Below are 17,662 nucleotides of genomic sequence, written 5' to 3' on the forward strand. Positions count from 1 at the left end.
AGGCTGAAATGGAACTTGCCACAAGATTAGCACAAACTCATTTTGGCCTTTTCTGCAAAGAAGTGACTGAACAGTACTATTGTGCTCAACATAGTTATCATGAATTCACTCCAAGCAATCTCTTCAAAACCCAATGTCAAATTCACATTATCTTACTGTGAATGTGGGGAAGTATTATATGAGCCCACTGCATTTAGAAAATAATGAATTGAAAGTGGATTATTAGATCACTGCAGTGTGTTTATACATGGGATTGTCTTTGCAAAATGATAGAAAACTTTCCATTAGTCTGAAAGAGGCTAGTGAGACTAACAAGTAAGATTGTCATAGTATGCAAAGTTTGGCCAAGTGCATGAGTTCCTAGACCTTTTCCAAGTGCAGTTCATGGGCTGGTTATAATCTTAAAAAGTAGCCAAATGGCCTGGGAACAAGTGACTTGAAGGGCCATCTCCCCCCATATCTGCTAACACAACTTCTAAATTCATCACCAAAGACTGTCTCTACCTTAAATAAATTGAGTGGGCAAATACCTGAGGCAGGGCTTTTCCAGATATGGCCAGGCCAGTTATGGAATGCCGTCCCCAGAGATGGTCTTTTTAGTACCAGGTTAATACTTCTTAATAGTTCTCTACATTGTAGGAGGAGAGCTGCAATAGTCTACAGTAGCCAAGAATCTTAAGAAACCTGGTAACACCTTTTCAGACAAACGTATTAATATTTTATGATTAATATTATAATATTATATTTATTATTATTAGTACCAGACTCCTCCTGGTTTTCTAAGCATTTATTTGAATATCTTTTAACGCTTTTGGATGTTCATGCTGTTTTATTTTGTTGCTGGTTATATTATGTGTTGTTTTCATCGTTTATTACTGTTACTATTTTGTGTTTTTAAAAGTTAATTTACTTATACACTGCCCAGATAGCTCTGGTTCCTGAGTGGTCTAAACATGCACTGAATGAGTGAATGAATGAATGAATGTTATTATTATTATTATTATTACTCCCCATCTTTCTGCTTATATAAGCCCTCAATTTTGAAGCAAAATTGTTTCCTTACAATATACATATTGCTGGAATATACAGGTAGTCCTTGCTTAACAACCATTCATTTAGTGACAGTTCAGACTTAACAACGGTACTGAAAAAAACCCAACTTATGACTGGTCCTTACACTTATGACTGTCGCAGTGTCCCATGGTCATGTGATCACCATTTTCGACCTTTCCTGTCATGAGTGAGGATGGCGAGCAGGGGGCTCCCATCCAGGCTGTAAAGCGCATGCGTAGTACTGAGGAATTAGGTGGCCATTCAAAGAGACACAGATCGGGCCCGCCTTAGTCTTTGGGGTTTATATGTCTGGGTTTTCCCACGCTTCTTCAGTTTGTTAGGATTCTCTGTTATGTAGCAGTAAATAAACACTAGAGACCTATTCCTTGTCTCAGCGTGGTTCCTGGCTGTTAGGACATTTCCAGTGGCTTCCAGCAAGCAAAATCGATGGGGAACCATGTGATTCTCTTAACGACCACGTTTTGTGCTTAATGACTGCCACCAAAAAGATTGTAAAATGGGGTTGGATTTGCTTAATGACCGCTTTGCTTAGCAACCAAAATTTCGGTCCCAATTGTGGTAGTTAAGCGAGGACTACCTGTATTGTATAGGCACAAACCAGCATGTTCTATTTACTATATTTTATTTACACATCGCACTCTGTCCTGTTTAATGTTAAAGGTAAAGCCACTTGGAATGGCAGAAAAGATTATACCCTTTGATTTTCTTCTTGATTCCATTGCAAGTAAGGGAGAGTCCAGCATGATGATGCTTTAGTGTTTCCATTCTCTCTGCAGTATCTTAGCTGCACTGACTTTCTCCTCAAAGGCCCCCAGTGCACTGTAAATGCATTTACAGTTGATATGTGTACTAGGAATTGTACCATTATTAAACACATAACTGGCCTGGTCTATAGACTTTCATTTAAGGCAAAATACAAAGGAAGGTTTCAAACCAGATACGTATATCTGGGAAAATTTTATTGGGAAATGCAGGAAGGTCTTGCAAGATATTTGACATAAGAAGAGAACACCAGACTGAGAGGAAGGTATTGCGGTACAGTATGAGAGGGTTTTCGAGAAGATGGAACCAGACAGAGAGTTGAACAAGAATATTGGAGTCTGCAGCTGGGCTAACACTCCAAGGAGAAGCTTGCAGACTTAGAAGCTGGACATGGGGAAGCAAGATTAAGGATTATTTAAAAGAGGCACACGTTTAAAGAGCGAGAGAGAGAAAAAAGAAAGCCAACATGTGATAGGACAACAAGGGGGAAAAAATGATGCCTAGTCAAAATCTCTAATCTGGACAAAGTGGACTGGTCATGTGTCTTGTGTTACAGAGCAATCTTTGATTTTGTCTCTTTTTCCTCACTTTGTTGCTGTTTATTCGTTCAGTCGCTTCCGACTCTTCGTGACTTCATGGACCAGCCCACGCCAGAGCTTCCTGTCGGTCGTCAACACCCCCAGCTCCCCCAGGGACGAGTCCGTCACCTCTAGAATATCATCCATCCACCTTGCCCTTGGTCGGCCCCTCTTCCTTTTGCCTTCCACTCTCCCTAGCATCAGCATCTTCTCCAGGGTGTCCTGTCTTCTCATTATGTGGCCAAAGTACTTCAGTTTGCCTCTAATATCATTCCCTCAAGTGAGCAGTCTGGCTTTATTTCCTGGAGGATGGACTGGTTTGATCTTCTTGCAGTCCAAGGCACTCTCAGAATTTTCCTCCAGCACCACAGTTCCAAAGCATCGATCTTCCTTCTCCCAGCCTTCCTTTCCTCACTTTACCACATGGAAAAAAACAAAGTTGACTGTTTCACCAGTTTAGCATGCAAATAAAATGGAAGATGTAGTGCATTCAGGGTAACTGATTCTGACAAATAGTGAGAACTGAGCCCACATTGCTCAGAAAACATGTCTTTTAAATCTTATGCTTAACATGAGAATAATTTTGCAAAATATTCCTTGTCATTTTGGGGGGGGGTGATGGTATTGGTCAGCTTCTATTTTCTTCCCTTCATGCTAGGGAAGGATGCCAGGCTCAAGGCATTGTGAGAGATGCAAAATGGTGACCAGTTGCTAACCCACTTCCATGGTGTTCTTCCTCAAGAAATGATGGAGAATGAATTTTTCGCCTGGAGAATATTTAGTGAAAGAGGATCCTCATGTCTCTGTCTGCAAACAGAATGGCAATTTTTTTACCATGTCCCTTCAATTCAGAATGACTGCCCCTCTGGAATCAAAGACAGATATTCTACCCAGTAGCAGAGAGACAATTAACTTTATAAAATATACCAAATGCAACAGAACTTTAGAGGACCATGCAGCTACTTTGCAATCAACTTCCATGCATTCAGAGGCAGAAGTAACTTTTCCTTCAAAACTGTACGATTGTAATTTGGTTCAGTTATGATCTTTTGGGGGCAGCCTATATAAACAAACAATAAATGTATCTGCCACCTGTGACCAGCCTTGCCTTCTCAAAGAATATTGCACACATCCAGAAATGTCCTCTGTCTCTTACAAAAATGCACACACTGGCCTGTTTCTTATGCTCATTAACTGTTGCTGTATTTTTAAAGCTTCTTCACTGTGCTTGTGACAAATAAAATGAAACTAACTTGGAAATTGGCAACCGGGACTTCACAAAAACTAGTAAAACCCAAGCCTAGAAATGCAGTATAAAGATGGCAGTATCGTTCATTGGGTGCTTGAGACCTTTAAAATTGGAGAAGCTGTCCCACATTCAGACAGCAAGTACGGCCACAGCTCAAAAGGTGAGGCCAAATCAAAAAGAGGACTTTTGCATCTGGACCTTTTCCATCCCACACTGTAAAGCAGTGTTTTTCAAACTTGGCAACTTTAAGATGTGTGGACTTCAACTCCCAGAATTCCCCAGCGAGCATCTGGGGAAACTTAAAGTTGCCAAGTTTGAAAAACACTGCTGGATGTGAACGTAGAGATAACTTGGATGAAAAATGTATGAGCCATTAGGGGAGGAAGAATGACAATTCAGGCCTGGGAAAGAGGAAAGTGTGAGAAAGAAACTCAGAAGAACTCTTTCTTGAGTCTGTTTGGTACCAGATGGGGCAGAGAGAACTTCTGACAGGCTTTCAAGATTCCATTGTTATACCCTGAAACAATAAGGAAGCATTCTTGGAATCCTTGAGGTATCTGATTCCTGATCTGAAAGGCTGACATGCACCAACCAACTTTCTGGTTCAAAGCCAGGACAGGATGGGGATAAGAGTTAGGAGGCTGCATTCAACCTGTGTGTTCTAAAAGGCGCTTCATTAAATAATCATGTAATAAACTTTTAAAAAAAAAAAACCATTTAAAAAATGTACGCTGCCCTTTGAAACTTGATTTTTCTGGCATGGTTTTGGTCAATGAACATCTATTCAGACAGTTGTTGTTATTCAGTCATTCAGCTGCTTCTCTTTGCAAATGGATGGACATCATTTTTGCCAAGATTGTCTGTCAGTAATTGCTTCTTTGCATTCTTGAGAGTTTATGCTTCTGTCATCAGTGAGAGTATTTAGCCATTTTGTCTTCTGTCGGCTTCTTTTTCCAACTGCCTCTGATTTTTCCAACTATTCACACAGTTAGGGATATATATAAAAAACCCTGCTATATAGTCCAGTGAGAATCAATGTAGGTGTTCACTCCCACCAGTCCTTTCAGTAAGATGAACGCTAGAATCAAGCAAAGTATGATCAGGGTTTGTCTTTCTCAGCAAAAATGCACCACAATGGAATTGATTTTCTGCATGAGGCCCACTCTAGTTTAGTGATTATGGTTTAGGGCTGGCCCTGCAGAAGACCCAAGTTCAAACTCCCACTAGACTGTGGAGCTGACAGAGCAACCTTGAAGGCCACTGAGTGATCTTGGAGTAGCCCAGCATATCTCACAGGATTATTGTTACAGGGATAAAATGAAAATAAATGGTCATATAAACTGTCTTAAAAGCTCATGATGTAAATAGTGCAGAAGTCTTTGCTAAGAGACTTCATCAGCATTCCATGGAATGACCAGATGATCCATCACGTGTTACCTGAACATTCCAGGAAGCAGTGCCGCTAAAGGGAATGCTTGGGGTTGCTGCCTGCAAGACCAAAACGGTGAAACCAACCAAACAAACAAAGCACAAGGAGATTACTTAGAAAATACATGAATACATAGAGGTAATGGTAATAGAAATATAGGATAATGTTATATTGTCAATTCATTGGTTCATTTTGCTTAGTAACCCTAACCCCAGCTGATTTATCTGGAGATCTATCTGGAGATCCCAGGTCTTAATCTGTTTGTAAAACATACTATTTTAAAAAAATGTATGCAAGAGAGAGCAGACTGATTTTCTGCTGAGAGAAAGAGCAGAATAAGGATTAAAAAGCTGAAAATAAAAGAAAGACAATTTAGGCTGAACGTTGGGTGGAATTGCTTGGTGGGATGACATGTTATGTAATGGAAGTGGTGCTTTGAACAATGGTGACTCCAGTGCACTGGAGATTTAAATATAGATTGTTTGGGATGTTTAAATAGATTTCTGCATATATTCAGGAATCCTACTCATACATTCAATGATTCTATGAATATATGAATTTTAGATAACACTGTACTTCCCTCCAAATATTTCTAGTTGAATAGATGGGGGTTGCACGTATATTAGAAGCTTTATGAGATGGCCATGGGGGTTTAAAATGGGGGCTGGATAGCTACCCATTGGTTGATTTATTGAATTCCTGCACTGAGCAAAGTTTGGACTAGTTGCCTTAAAATAGACCTTCCAACTCATCTATTCTACCTTTATATTCCAGGATAGACCAATGAATCATTGAAAGTAGAGGTGGGCCACAAGTCATAGGCTGACCTCTGACCAGAAAGCTGATGGCACAATTTCTAGCTGTTTTGAGATGGGAAACAGGTGCAAATGGTAGTATAGTACTAAAATGAGCATATCATTATTTAAAAACTGTAAAGCTCCAAACGTTTGTTAAAAAAACCAATCAAGCTCCACATAGATCTGTGACATGGCCTGTTCCACCCTGTGGCCCCCAGCATCTCCAAAAATGTTAAATGTGCCCCTTGGCTACAAAACCTTTGTCTACCTGTTCTTAAATAGCTGGCTTTCAGACCACTGTTAAGCTACCTCTGCATGGGTCAAGCATTCATTTTAAATCCGATATTTTTTACAACTGTAATACTTGTGATACAACTGTAACCCTTTTTAAAAAAAATAAAATATTCAGTTCATCTAAATTGGTCAGGTGTACTTGAACTGACTAACCATTATAGTAATATGAATATATTCAGGTAAAACATTTCTAAATAAATGTCTAATTGGCTATTTTGACCATTTGTATCAGAGACAGAGTTTCATTTGATGATGGTCCAACCCACTGTCCATTTCATAAATCCAGATCTATGTATCTCCAGATTCTTGTTTCCCTTGGAATCATGTCCATAGATGTTCTGCAACCAATCAATGCTCCTTGAAGCCACATTTTCTGCAAGAATTCTCTTTTCATGTAGGTAACTGTAACAAAATAAATTTAAAGAAATATATTTGTGTGTGTTTGTGTGGGTGTGGCATTTTTGCTGGCTTCCCTTTTCCCCAGATAGGTTGAAATCCTTCTACCAACTAACCTTTCTTTAAATACATTGACAGGTTGTTTTTTTCTTTATTTACAAGGAGTATGTCTTGGGGATTTCTTGTTTTCTTCTGAAAACGAGACTGTAGGGCCAACTGAAGGATGTTTCACAAGCTTCTATTAAACTCCACATCATTTATGATTTGTGGAAGTAAATGTGAAATTGATTTCTTTTAATTGTTTTGGAAACCTAGACTGTTAGTGGTCCCAGTATCTAAACTGCTTTTCGTTTTTGCAAATTAGATTCAACTAGAGCAATGTTGGCCTATCTGGTGTCTTCCAGATTTATATAAGGGATTCTGGAAGTTGTAGCCGATGTCTATCTTGAGGGTATTAAGTTGGAAAGGCTGGCAAGTGCAAAATTTACTCTAACTGTACCTATACTTCTCCCTGGGTGATATTGAGAAGAAGGCCTTGTTAGCCATACAAGATAGCTGTGGGGATGATGCTTGTGTTCCACCTTCAGAGGAACCTATGGAGTTCCCTCCCCAGAGAGACTTGACTGGTGCTCACATTTGTGTCACCAGGTGAAGATTGGTGTCAAAGGCTTTTTAATTGGCTTCTAATTGCATTTTGCAATGTTTTAGATTTCGAAGAACTGCCTGGCTGCTGCCTAGTTTATGTGATGTTTACTTTTTGCATTTTATTTGATTTTATTGTACTCGCTTTTATTGAAATTGTAGCTTTTAGTGTGTTTGAGTGTAAACTGCGCAGAGACCTTTGGCTAAGGGGTAGTTTTTTGAAATAAATAAATAAATAGATAAATAAACAGCGAGATCAACCTATATGTAGTCAATTTCACACATTTATCAACCTCCCTCTCCAGTTGCCACAATCCACTTTTGAATAAATGACTTTGAATCAGTCTTGATCCTTGGCGACTGCCTGAACTAGTCTCTGCAGTTTTCTTGGCAAGATTTCAGAAGTGGTTTGCCATTGCCTCTTTCCTAGGGCTAAGAGAAAATGACTGGCCCAAGGTCACCCAGCTGGCTTCATGATTAAGGCAGGACTAGAACTCACAGTCTCCTGGTTTCTAGCCTGATGCCTTAACCACTGCACCAAACTGGCTCTCATAAATATCTTGTCTCTTTTTAAAGCTAATCACTGTATCACAATATGTGGGGAAGTATGAAAGCCATCAGGTCATGGCTAGTTTGGAAAACAGAGCTCAGGACATTTCACTTTGAGATGCAGGCTGAAAGAAATTCTCCAAGATCCATAAGCTGAATTCCTTTGGGTGATTAGAAGAACTCATTTGTTCATTCCTGCCTACAGACTAAATAATAGTGTGGGCTATAAACTTAAAATCAAACCTGCAGATGTAAGAGCTTTGGTCTTTCAACTCTAGTTAAGCAACTAGATGGCCACCAGTTAGTTCATACAGATGAAAAAACCTAGAGCCCGGCTGGCATTTTGAACATCCATGGCCATTTTTATTGGCCATTTTAGCTACAGCTGCTGGGAATTGAAGTTCAAACTCTCTACAGACCACCAGATTGCCTATCCTTGGTTCACAGTCACCCCAAATGGCTCTTCCTGCATTTCTCAGTGTGAATTTCCCCACTCATCTAAAGTTGTTCCAGGCTTACCTTATATTTTGTGAAAAGTTTTCTTCCCTTTGTGAAAAAGATTTCTGCTTTTTCTTTTTTATTCTTGGGATGCTTGAGAATTTCTTTCAAACTTCTCTTGTTTAGGACTATTATATCTGGTCCGCAAAAATCCAGATGACCACTAGATGTTGTAAAGAGATACAGAAAATGCTAACTCTTTGCTCCCATCTAGTCACGATCTGGGATTTGCAGTCTAGATATGGTGGCTCTATTCTTGGCAATACTGTATAATGAAAGACAGGATATTCACACACATTCCTGGCTACCTTGTCACTAAGTAACTTCAAGACCACCACAATCCACCCATAAAATTTCACTGAAAGTCTGTTCTCCTTTGAAATAATTTTTGGAACAAATTCCCTTTTATCAAAGTGAATGCAGGTAGTCCTCACTTAACAACCATTTGTTTAGTGATGATTTGGACTTACGATGGTGCTGAAAAACCAATTTACGACCAGTCCTCACACTTACAACCATCACAGCATTCTACCCAGTCACGTGATTGCAGTTTGGGTGCTTGGCAACTGTTTCATATTTATGACTGTTGCAGCATCCCGTGGTCGCGTGATCACCATTTTCAACTTCTCAGCCGGCAAGCAAAATCAATGGGGAACCACATGATTCACTTAATGACACATGGTTTACTTAATGACTGCTGCAAAAAAGGTCATAAAATCAGGAGGATTTGCTTAATGACTGCTTCACTTAGCAACCAAAATTCCAGTCCCAACTGTGATTGTTAAGCGAGGACTACCTGTAGGGAAAAAAAAAAAAACAACTTCTCTCTGTGTGGTACTGCTCTCACCTTGCCACTTAAATGACAGGAACTGGCTAAGATTGCCAACAATTAACCTGAGACCACAGTATCTCTTAACCAAGGCCAAGGAAGAGAGGAAAATTGTGTCTGTATATGTGTACTTGGGTTCCACGCTGTGTTTGGCTATAAAGTAGCTTGCTTGATTGTTGCTTAGCATGATTGTTTATGACTTGGAAGACATGTGGACTCAGCCATTGTGGCTCCTCCAACAGACTATAATTAAAACAAACCCCAGCTTAACATAATGTTTGAACCCAGCCCATAACTTCCATCGTGGCAATTAGAAAGCCAGGATTAGGTACTTTCACCCTGATTTATATAACCTGGAGGTGCATGGGGCAGCTTCTGCCTTCAAAGCTACGCAAGCCAGATCTGAACTGCCCAGCTGGGAACCACATGTACACAGCGTGGAATTATTCGGAGGAAAGTTAAGGTAAACTGTAATAAATAAATGGAGGAATTAAATAATTTCCAGCTGATCTCAGAGGGTGGAGAAAATAGCAAAAAACTCTAAGAGAGCCAGGGCTTTTTAATACAAGCCTAACAACGATGTAACCATTTCATTGATGGTGGAAAGGATGAATGGAGAGCTGATGGTATTGATTCTGCGATACGTCCATCCCAAGCAGCCTCATTGTTTCAAGGGTAGCATCTGTGAAATACATCAGCCCTGCAGGCAGAGGAGTCCTATGTTTGGAAGAGCCTGCCTTCTTTTGCGTGAGCCCATTGCCAAAAGCCAAAGACAAGGGGGATGGGGGGAGCCACCACTTTGCATTAACTTCCACCCCAACAGCAGTTCAGCCCGCAGCCGTCTTTTGTGTAAGAACCTGGCTGTCCTTTTTTGGCATCATCCACCCCAGCCACAGTGGACTTTGCTGTTGTTGCAAGCAGAAGAAGTCGGATTGGCTTTTTGGGCATCTTCAAGGCTGCACAGTTGAACATTTCCACCTCACTGGAGGCAGGGATTACTTCTGGGCACTGGGTCCAACTTGTGTCCTCGGGTACCCAGCCGTAGCTTGTGTAATAGGAATTGTTCTCATCTTTGCCTGCTAACAGGTAGATCTTACCTTGCCATTCCATTGCACAAGCAAATGCCAAGGCTATGGGCAGTTCTGGTATATTGACTTCCCAATTCACTCTGCCATTCTCACAGAGGTAAAAGCTACTCTTGGTACAGGAAGGAGCCTCTTCACTGGCCATTGCAGTATGGACTAGAACATTGCCCCTCTCCTCTGAGTATCCACCAAAAACATATATCCCATTTCCAACTGAGACAGCAGCTGCTCCATAACAGGCAAACTCCATTGGCACCTCAGTCCACCAATCAGCATTTGTGTCATAGATAAGAAGGCCCTGGTAGCTCCGAGAAGCTTTTCCCCCTATCAGGTAGAGCTTATTCTTGAGCACTGCCGAAGCAGGGTACATCAAAGCAAGGGGTAGGTTAGCAATGGAAGTCCAGGTATTCTGCTCCACACAGAAGACCTCAGCAAAAGAGAGAGGGCCCAAGTCATTGCAGCCTCCCACAGCATAGAGTTTCTTGTTGCAGGCTAGGAAGGGGTGCAGTGCCCGGGTTATGCTCATAGATGGAAGCTGCATCCATTGACTGGTCAAGGAACTGTATTCATGAAGAGTGTCAACAAATGTACAATTGTCCTTCTGACCACCAGACAAATAAAGTTTGCATCCCATGGAAGCACATCCAGAGTAGCTCAGATACTTCACTGGTGGTAACTTCTCCCACTTCTCTGCATGAGGATCAAAACAATGCAGATAGGATTGTGGGTTGTCTCCATCCTGGGTCCTATTTTCATTGACCTCTACACACACAAAATAGTTGTCATACATGCCTTTTCTGAGCCCGCCACTCTCTTGCAACCTCCCTGCCCCATCAAGCTCTTTCCACCTAAGGCGCACATGGCGATAATATTCTGCAATATCTGCCTGGACATCAACGAGCTCATCGTGGGTGAGCAGTGGAAAGCGGACATGTCCAAGAAGCTTCTTAAACAGTGGGAGACGTGTGGAGGTTGCAGCTTCCACCCAACTGCGTACAGCCTGATAGATGACCAGTTCAGAGGCTATCTCCAAGTGGTCTGAGCAGATAAGATTGATCAAAGCACCAGAATCCAGGTTCAGGAAAGCATCTTGCTTTGTGAGGGGTCCAAAGTGTTGTTCAATGTAGCATAGAGCTGCTTGGAGCAAGGGTGGATGATTGAATTCATAAGCCAAGCCATACAGGCTGAGGCAATTACCCATGGAGATGTTCAGCTCAAGAAACCTGATAGAAAAGTGAAGATAAATGCAGAGTCAACCATTTTTACTAATGCCTTCATCTATTTTATCTTTAGCTGAAAACTTACTCTAGATGTTTTCTATTTGGGATGCCAAGTGGTGCTGGGAGTGTACAAATCACCCAACATCTGATTCAAATTGTTGATCCAGTGAGTCTGTTCAAATCCTGGCTGTCAATGCAATGCAATGCAATGCAATGCAATGCAATGCAATGCAATGCAATGCAATGCAATACAACTCAACTGTTTATATTAAGAACTGGTATAAACTTGCAGGAATTGTACAGAAATCCTTGCGTCAGATAAATTTGATGAGAATTGTAGATCAGTTCAGAGGCACTGAGCTTCATTGCATGCCCTAAACCGATTCTATGATTCAGTATGGTGATTTGATTTGAAGAGGTGATTAAATTCAATTGTGTGTTGGTTTGGGTTGAAGTTACAATGCAGCATTGAAATCCCTTTTTTATCCTCAAATGTCTTTTGTACAAAACTTCTCTCCCATATGATTCAATGGGAGAAACTCCCTCCCCCCATACCTTCTTCTAGCCTGATGTAGTCAGTTGTCCTTGCAAGGCTTCCTGGGAAAGATGGTTGAGATCTTGCTGATGGTTCTGGACTTAGAGAGCAAAAGATTCTTCCCCCAGAGGTGAGACAGGCCCCCTTGCTACTGGACTTCGGTAAAAAGCTAAAAACCTGGTTTTGCCAGCAGGCCTGGACCAGGAAGGGGAGTGGCCACTCCTGGACCATAGAATGATTTTAAAAGGGCCTGTTATACTCATGGACTTTCAGCCATCTAGATTCTATCTCATTTTTACTCCTATTGTATTTATTGTATTTACAATTGTTTGAATTTTAACTCTGTTTTTATTGTAAACTGCCCAGAGTCCCTCCTTTGTGGGGGGAGATGGGCAGTGATAAAATTTGATTGATTGATAGATAGATAGATAGATAGATAGATAGATAGATAGATAGATAGAAGACGCTGAAGGGTAGAAGCTACAGGATAAGTCAAATGCTGGAGTTTCCTCTCCAGACATTTGAGGAAGCTGAGGTTTCCTGAGCATCTCCTTCAACATTCAACCTGTACATTTGTAAATAACCTGGATTCCTCCTTTGAAAGGATGGCAACTCTGTTTAAGCAGTGGCACTTCATATGACACAGGAAAGTGGGAGGCTCATGTACGAAACAGCCACAATGGGCTGTATGCTTTTGGAGTATCCACAAAGACATGTTTCCAAATATTGTGCAAAGTTTAGCACATGAATTCTCCAGAGCTGCATGCAGTCCCAGAAAGGTTATGGTATGACCCCCAGAGCTCTATCCAAAGTTGCCATCCAATTATACGTTTTAATGAGGCAGAAAGGGAAAATTATGAAAGGCATGGGGGATACTCCTATTAATGGCATTTAATGGATTCAATTTAAATGAAAAGTAAATTGCATTGTGTTTAATTTACATTTAGATGTAAATGTAAATATAAATCAAGTTTAGTTTTTGTCCTAGTCCTCTCATATCAATATCCTGGCTCTGTGCCCTTTTTGGCAAGCAGTATCCTTGAAGGAAAAGTGGCTGGTTTCAGACAACACACTAATTTCTCACTCCAGGTTACTATAAACCGATGGGCTCAACACAACTTGCTATACTCAAATAAGCCAACCCTATGATGGCTCTGCATGATGGCCTGGTTCATACAACTTGCTAAGACAATGGCTGTTTCCCCACAACATGTTGAATAACAAAGTACCCTCATTTTAGCTTTAATTTACCATGTTGTGTGAATGCAGCTCCTAAAAAGTTGTGCACCGCTGACATTAGGGAGTCAAGGTTCATTCACCCTTAGAGACTTGACTTTGATGTAGTGGGCATTGGAACATTTATAGTATCTGAACCTTCTGAAGTTCTGCTTTTGCTATGTTGGGAATTTGACAGTATGGAGGACCTGCTAATTCAGAGTGAGTTTCTTGAGTGTGTGATAGCTGGCTCCCAGACAGAAGCTGGACGGTATTATAAAGAGCCACCTGCAAGGTCTTTTGTGATCAGTGAAGAGCAGGAGATACAGTGTTGTAGGTGGGAAATAGTTCAGTTGCCAGAATTCTTGCAACCTCATCCCTTTCTCCTTAGGACATCCTGCTAAAGAGACTGTGAGAATTGTGCTTGGAAAAGGCATCACTTTCTGTTTTAGGCAGAGCCTGACAAAGTATTACCTTCCAACTGTTTCTTTCAATGGGAGGATTTGAAGTTTGCTAGCTGCTGTGAAAAGATCTTGGGCAGACTCTGCTGAGAGGGACAATTCTTCTGTGTAGAGATAATCCAGCAAGCTGTGGAGTGTGGAGGCAGTCATGTCCTCAAGTAAGATCTCCCCATTTTGAGACTCGCTGTTGCTGCTGGTGAAAAGGTCTCTAAAATAAGGGCTAACAGATGCCAGCAGCATCCTGCAAGAGAAGAAAACAAAGGCAATTAGAATATGATGGCTTTGGGTGTTGATATTCATCTGGGGATAGGACAGGATGGGAAGGGTGTTGTTGCCCTATGCACTGATTTATTATTTTTGATAAAAAATCTCTCCACTGGCCAAGGCACTCAAGGCCTTTGTTATGACTGAGTCTCTTTCTAGATCATTTCCAGCTTTAGGATAGGCAGATACCAGGTCCTCTTGGGCTATTGGCAAAATCTGATACTGTTATTACTTTATATTGTGCCATTTCTTACATTTATTTAATCTAAATATTTCAGACCCATGTTCAGGGTTGGGCTACAGATGCATGTTGCACTTGCCCTTTTCACTCAATTCCATCTTTTAAAAAGCCTTGGTTTTTTCCTACCACACTTAAAAAAATCCCTTACCAGGATCAGTGTTTCATAGTAAGTTCTTTTAAAACTATCGACAAAAGAAATTTCTTACCCATCTGTAGCCAGGTGGTTTACAGTTAAAAATTGTAAGAAAGTAAGCATGGCATATAAAGTAAACCTCTAAGGCAGGGTTTCTCAACCTTGGCAGCCTTAAGCTGTGTGGACTTCAGTGCTGGCTGGGGAATTCTGGGAATTGAAGTCCACACAGCTTAAAGTTGCCAAGGTTGAGAAACACTGCCCTAAGGTAATTCTACTTTAATAAGCAGTTGTGTTAGCTATGACAGATCAATAATTTTACTCAGTTAAAAGCAGATTGGAATAGCCAAATTTTTAAATGTGTGTTTAAACCAATGAAGGATGCCCTTTTAACCTAATAAGGAAGGCCTGTTTAAACCAATATGCAAATCTGCAGGAGGGTGTTGCCTATGTGAGAAAGGGGGGGATAGCGGTGTTGTTTTTGCAGGTGGGGGACTTGTGTTCTCAGTAACTTGCTAACTGAATCTTGCTTTCTAGTAGCTAGATTTGCTTGACCGTATATTAAGGATATGGAATATGTGGTCAGGGGAACAGAAGATAATATCTCTATGCTGACAGGTATAAAGGAAATAAACTGCCTAACCAATGCTGAAAATATGCTCAACACCAGTTCTAGCGAACTGTGTGGTCAGACACGACCCCGACCTACTTACTCCAAGGGGGCTAGCTGCCTTATAAGGAAAAGAATAAATAAGAGACTGAGGGAGGTAAAAAGTGAGGAATGGGAGATATAAACAAAGGCGGGACTTCCTGCAAAATCTAAGGTGTCTCGGATAGGCTGTGAACTCCCAAGTACCTATCCAATGGGGAACAGGAGGAGGGATTTCACTGGCCAGGGTAGGGAATAAAACTGCATGCTTTGTGTGAAGGGGTGTGCCTATTTTGGCTGGGCACCTGTCCTTGCAAGAACGTTAATAAAATCTTTTTGCTGCTTCTCAAGACTTTGTCAAATTTATTCCGTGAGTACGATTCTCACACCTAAGATTGGACATGTCTGTTATGCTGATCAACTGGATAAGTCTTAATATCAGGCTTATATTGTGATCTGGCAGCTTAGGCTTATTTCAGATACATTGACTTACCCACACCGAATTTTCTTCCATCTTAAATTAAGCAGCAGCAATCTCTGCTTAAATGCTAGCATGAACTGGATGAAGCTAACAGACTGAAACTCAATGAAGATACAACAGAATCCTGGTTATTCACAAGATGCATTTGTTTGGGATAGACTCAAGCTCCCTTGGATGAGTCAAGCTGTGTTCCCACAGCATACCAAACACTAAATCTGGGTTTACAAGATACAGTTCCTGGGTTTACAAGCATGGGATACTCAAAGAGATTACTTAACAGCCTGTTCTATGTTAAAACAATGGCTGGGTTCCCACGACATGTTGACTCTCAAACTACTCAACTCCACTTCAGCCTAGTCTAGCATGTTGTGTGAACCCAACCTCAGTTTAGGAACCATATAGTTATCATTGTTCTTCAGTGGGATAGAATCTGGCTATTGTAAAAGCATAAAAATAAGTGTATCTGGTCACAACAAGTCAGTTTCAAAGCCTGCAAATCTATATCTCGGGCAGGAGAAACATGTGGTCTTTCAGGAAGGATGTGTGATTTCCCAGCAACCCTAGATGGTGGCTCTGATAGGGAAGGGTGCTGGGAATTGTAGTTTAGCAATATCTGTATAGCTATAGATTCCCCAATCGGGCTGTAGGGATGACTCACCTGTGGCAAGGGAAGCTCCTTCCTTCAACACCCAAGGTGACATCACAAAGTTGTTGGGACTGGTATAGCTGTTTCAAACCTAGCAAAACAAATAAGCACACAAAGCACATGTGTGTGGACACACACATACACACACACACACAAACACAAGCAGAAAGGCCAAAACCTCTCCTAGCTCCTCCAGCCTGGTTATTTATTGATTTATCCAGGCATGGATGCAATTTATGTTCTGTCTTTCTGTCAGCTATATGATGCTCAGGGTGGTCAACAAGAGAGTAAAACAACAAGAGAGTAAAAACAGCAATGCAGTTGGAAGAAAAAAGCACCATTGCAATAGAAACAAAATCATATATACAGCTTTCATACACTGAAGCCAAAATCAGTTTAAATAGCAAAGATCTGATAATGAAATTGCATAATTGCTAGGCTGACCTTCCTGGTTATGTGTCATTTTCCACATATATATACCATAGATGCTCTTGGGATGCAGAGCCAAATAATTACAGGTGAGATGGGCCTTAGTAGTCACTTAGCCCAATCGTATTGCTCAAGATTAAATTATCAAGACATGGTGCTACTGTAATAACCAGGACCACTTCTGCTGAATTTTTCTAGAGCATCATGTCTCAATAAAGTTCATTCCACTGTTGAGAAGTTTTTACACTGTTTTATCAAAGTTTTTCCTCATCATCCCAAGTCATTCATTCAAGTCTTGTTCTCTTGTACGCCTTTCCAATATTTGAAAATAATAATTGTGTCTTCCATTAATTTTCACTCATCTATATTAAATCTCCCCAGCTTTTTTTAACATTCCTCATGGGACTTGAAGCTATTCATGTTAAAGAAGAGCCCCCTCTAAACTAGAGGGCTTCAGATATACAGGACCAACTTCCATAATCTTTGGCTAGCATGGTGTCGGAGAAGGCTGTTCTTGGTGAGCTTGAAATTTACCTTGACATAAGTAGGTTTCATGAGACTGAAGTGGTTTTTCTATCACATCTTCTTCATCGCTATCTCTCAGGGAATCCATTTTCTTAGCCTCTCAGGAAGGCTCAGGAACCAGCCAAAGAATTCATCATGTTCTTCTATCTGGGAATTGATCAGAATGAGGACTTAAACAATCCTTTACCCTAAGCTAGGAGTAAATCCTTGCAAGACCTGGTCACCTATTTTTCTCATTTTTGTAGTGGCTTGCCTTCTCAGAATAATTTTGCTAAAAATGGAAAATCCAGAGTCACATCCTATGATCGAAGGCCTGAAATTTATGGCAAATCTGGAGTTTTTCAGGTATTCAATCAGTATTTGAAATTTCTACTTTAGAATTAAACAATAATTCTGATGGTGAAAATATACATGGGAAATTTATAGATTAGACTATTTATGATTTATAGATTTCAGAGTTCCAAAACACTCAGAACACATTTTGAATTTCTTCTTGCCCTTTCCATGTCTCCATGTGTTATCCCCTTATTAAATTCCAAAGCCCCCCAAGTATGGTTTCCATGCAAAGTCCCCATGCTTTCCCCCCTGTAATAGGAGGAAAATAAATCAGGATCAGCTGATATACTGCTAGCTGATTTGCAGTAGATCAATAAAGATTGATTTTGACTCACAGTTACTTAACAA

The 17,662-nt window shown here is 40.7% G+C and overlaps 1 protein-coding gene across 1 annotated transcript; it reads right to left on the minus strand.

Annotated features, from left to right (window-relative positions):
- Positions 1 to 9,901: 9,901 nt before the first annotated feature.
- On the minus strand, positions 9,902 to 17,066 carry LOC134494734 (kelch-like protein 12). The gene is made up of 4 exons (XM_063299981.1): positions 16,988 to 17,066; positions 16,037 to 16,115; positions 13,627 to 13,854; positions 9,902 to 11,405 (listed from the first exon to the last, which is right to left on the minus strand). Exons 1-4 carry the CDS (start codon positions 17,064 to 17,066, stop codon positions 9,902 to 9,904), a joined length of 1,890 nt encoding a protein of 629 aa, XP_063156051.1.
- Between the last annotated feature and the right edge of the window lie 596 nt (positions 17,067 to 17,662).

The sequence above is a fragment of the Candoia aspera genome, chromosome 3 (genome assembly GCF_035149785.1).
Source record: "Candoia aspera isolate rCanAsp1 chromosome 3, rCanAsp1.hap2, whole genome shotgun sequence".
Taxonomy (NCBI): Eukaryota; Metazoa; Chordata; class Lepidosauria; order Squamata; family Boidae; genus Candoia; species Candoia aspera.

Coding starts and splice junctions, on each gene's coding strand:
- LOC134494734 (XM_063299981.1), bottom strand. CDS start 17,066: ATGGATTCCCTGAGAGATAGCGATGAAGAAGATGTGATAGAAAAACCA. Junction 16,116..16,987: donor TGAAACCTACTTATGTCAAG/GTAAATTTCAAG, acceptor TTGTTTTGCTAG/GTTTGAAACAGCTATACCAG. Junction 13,855..16,036: donor AGGAGCTTCCCTTGCCACAG/GTGAGTCATCCC, acceptor CTTCTCTTGCAG/GATGCTGCTGGCATCTGTTA.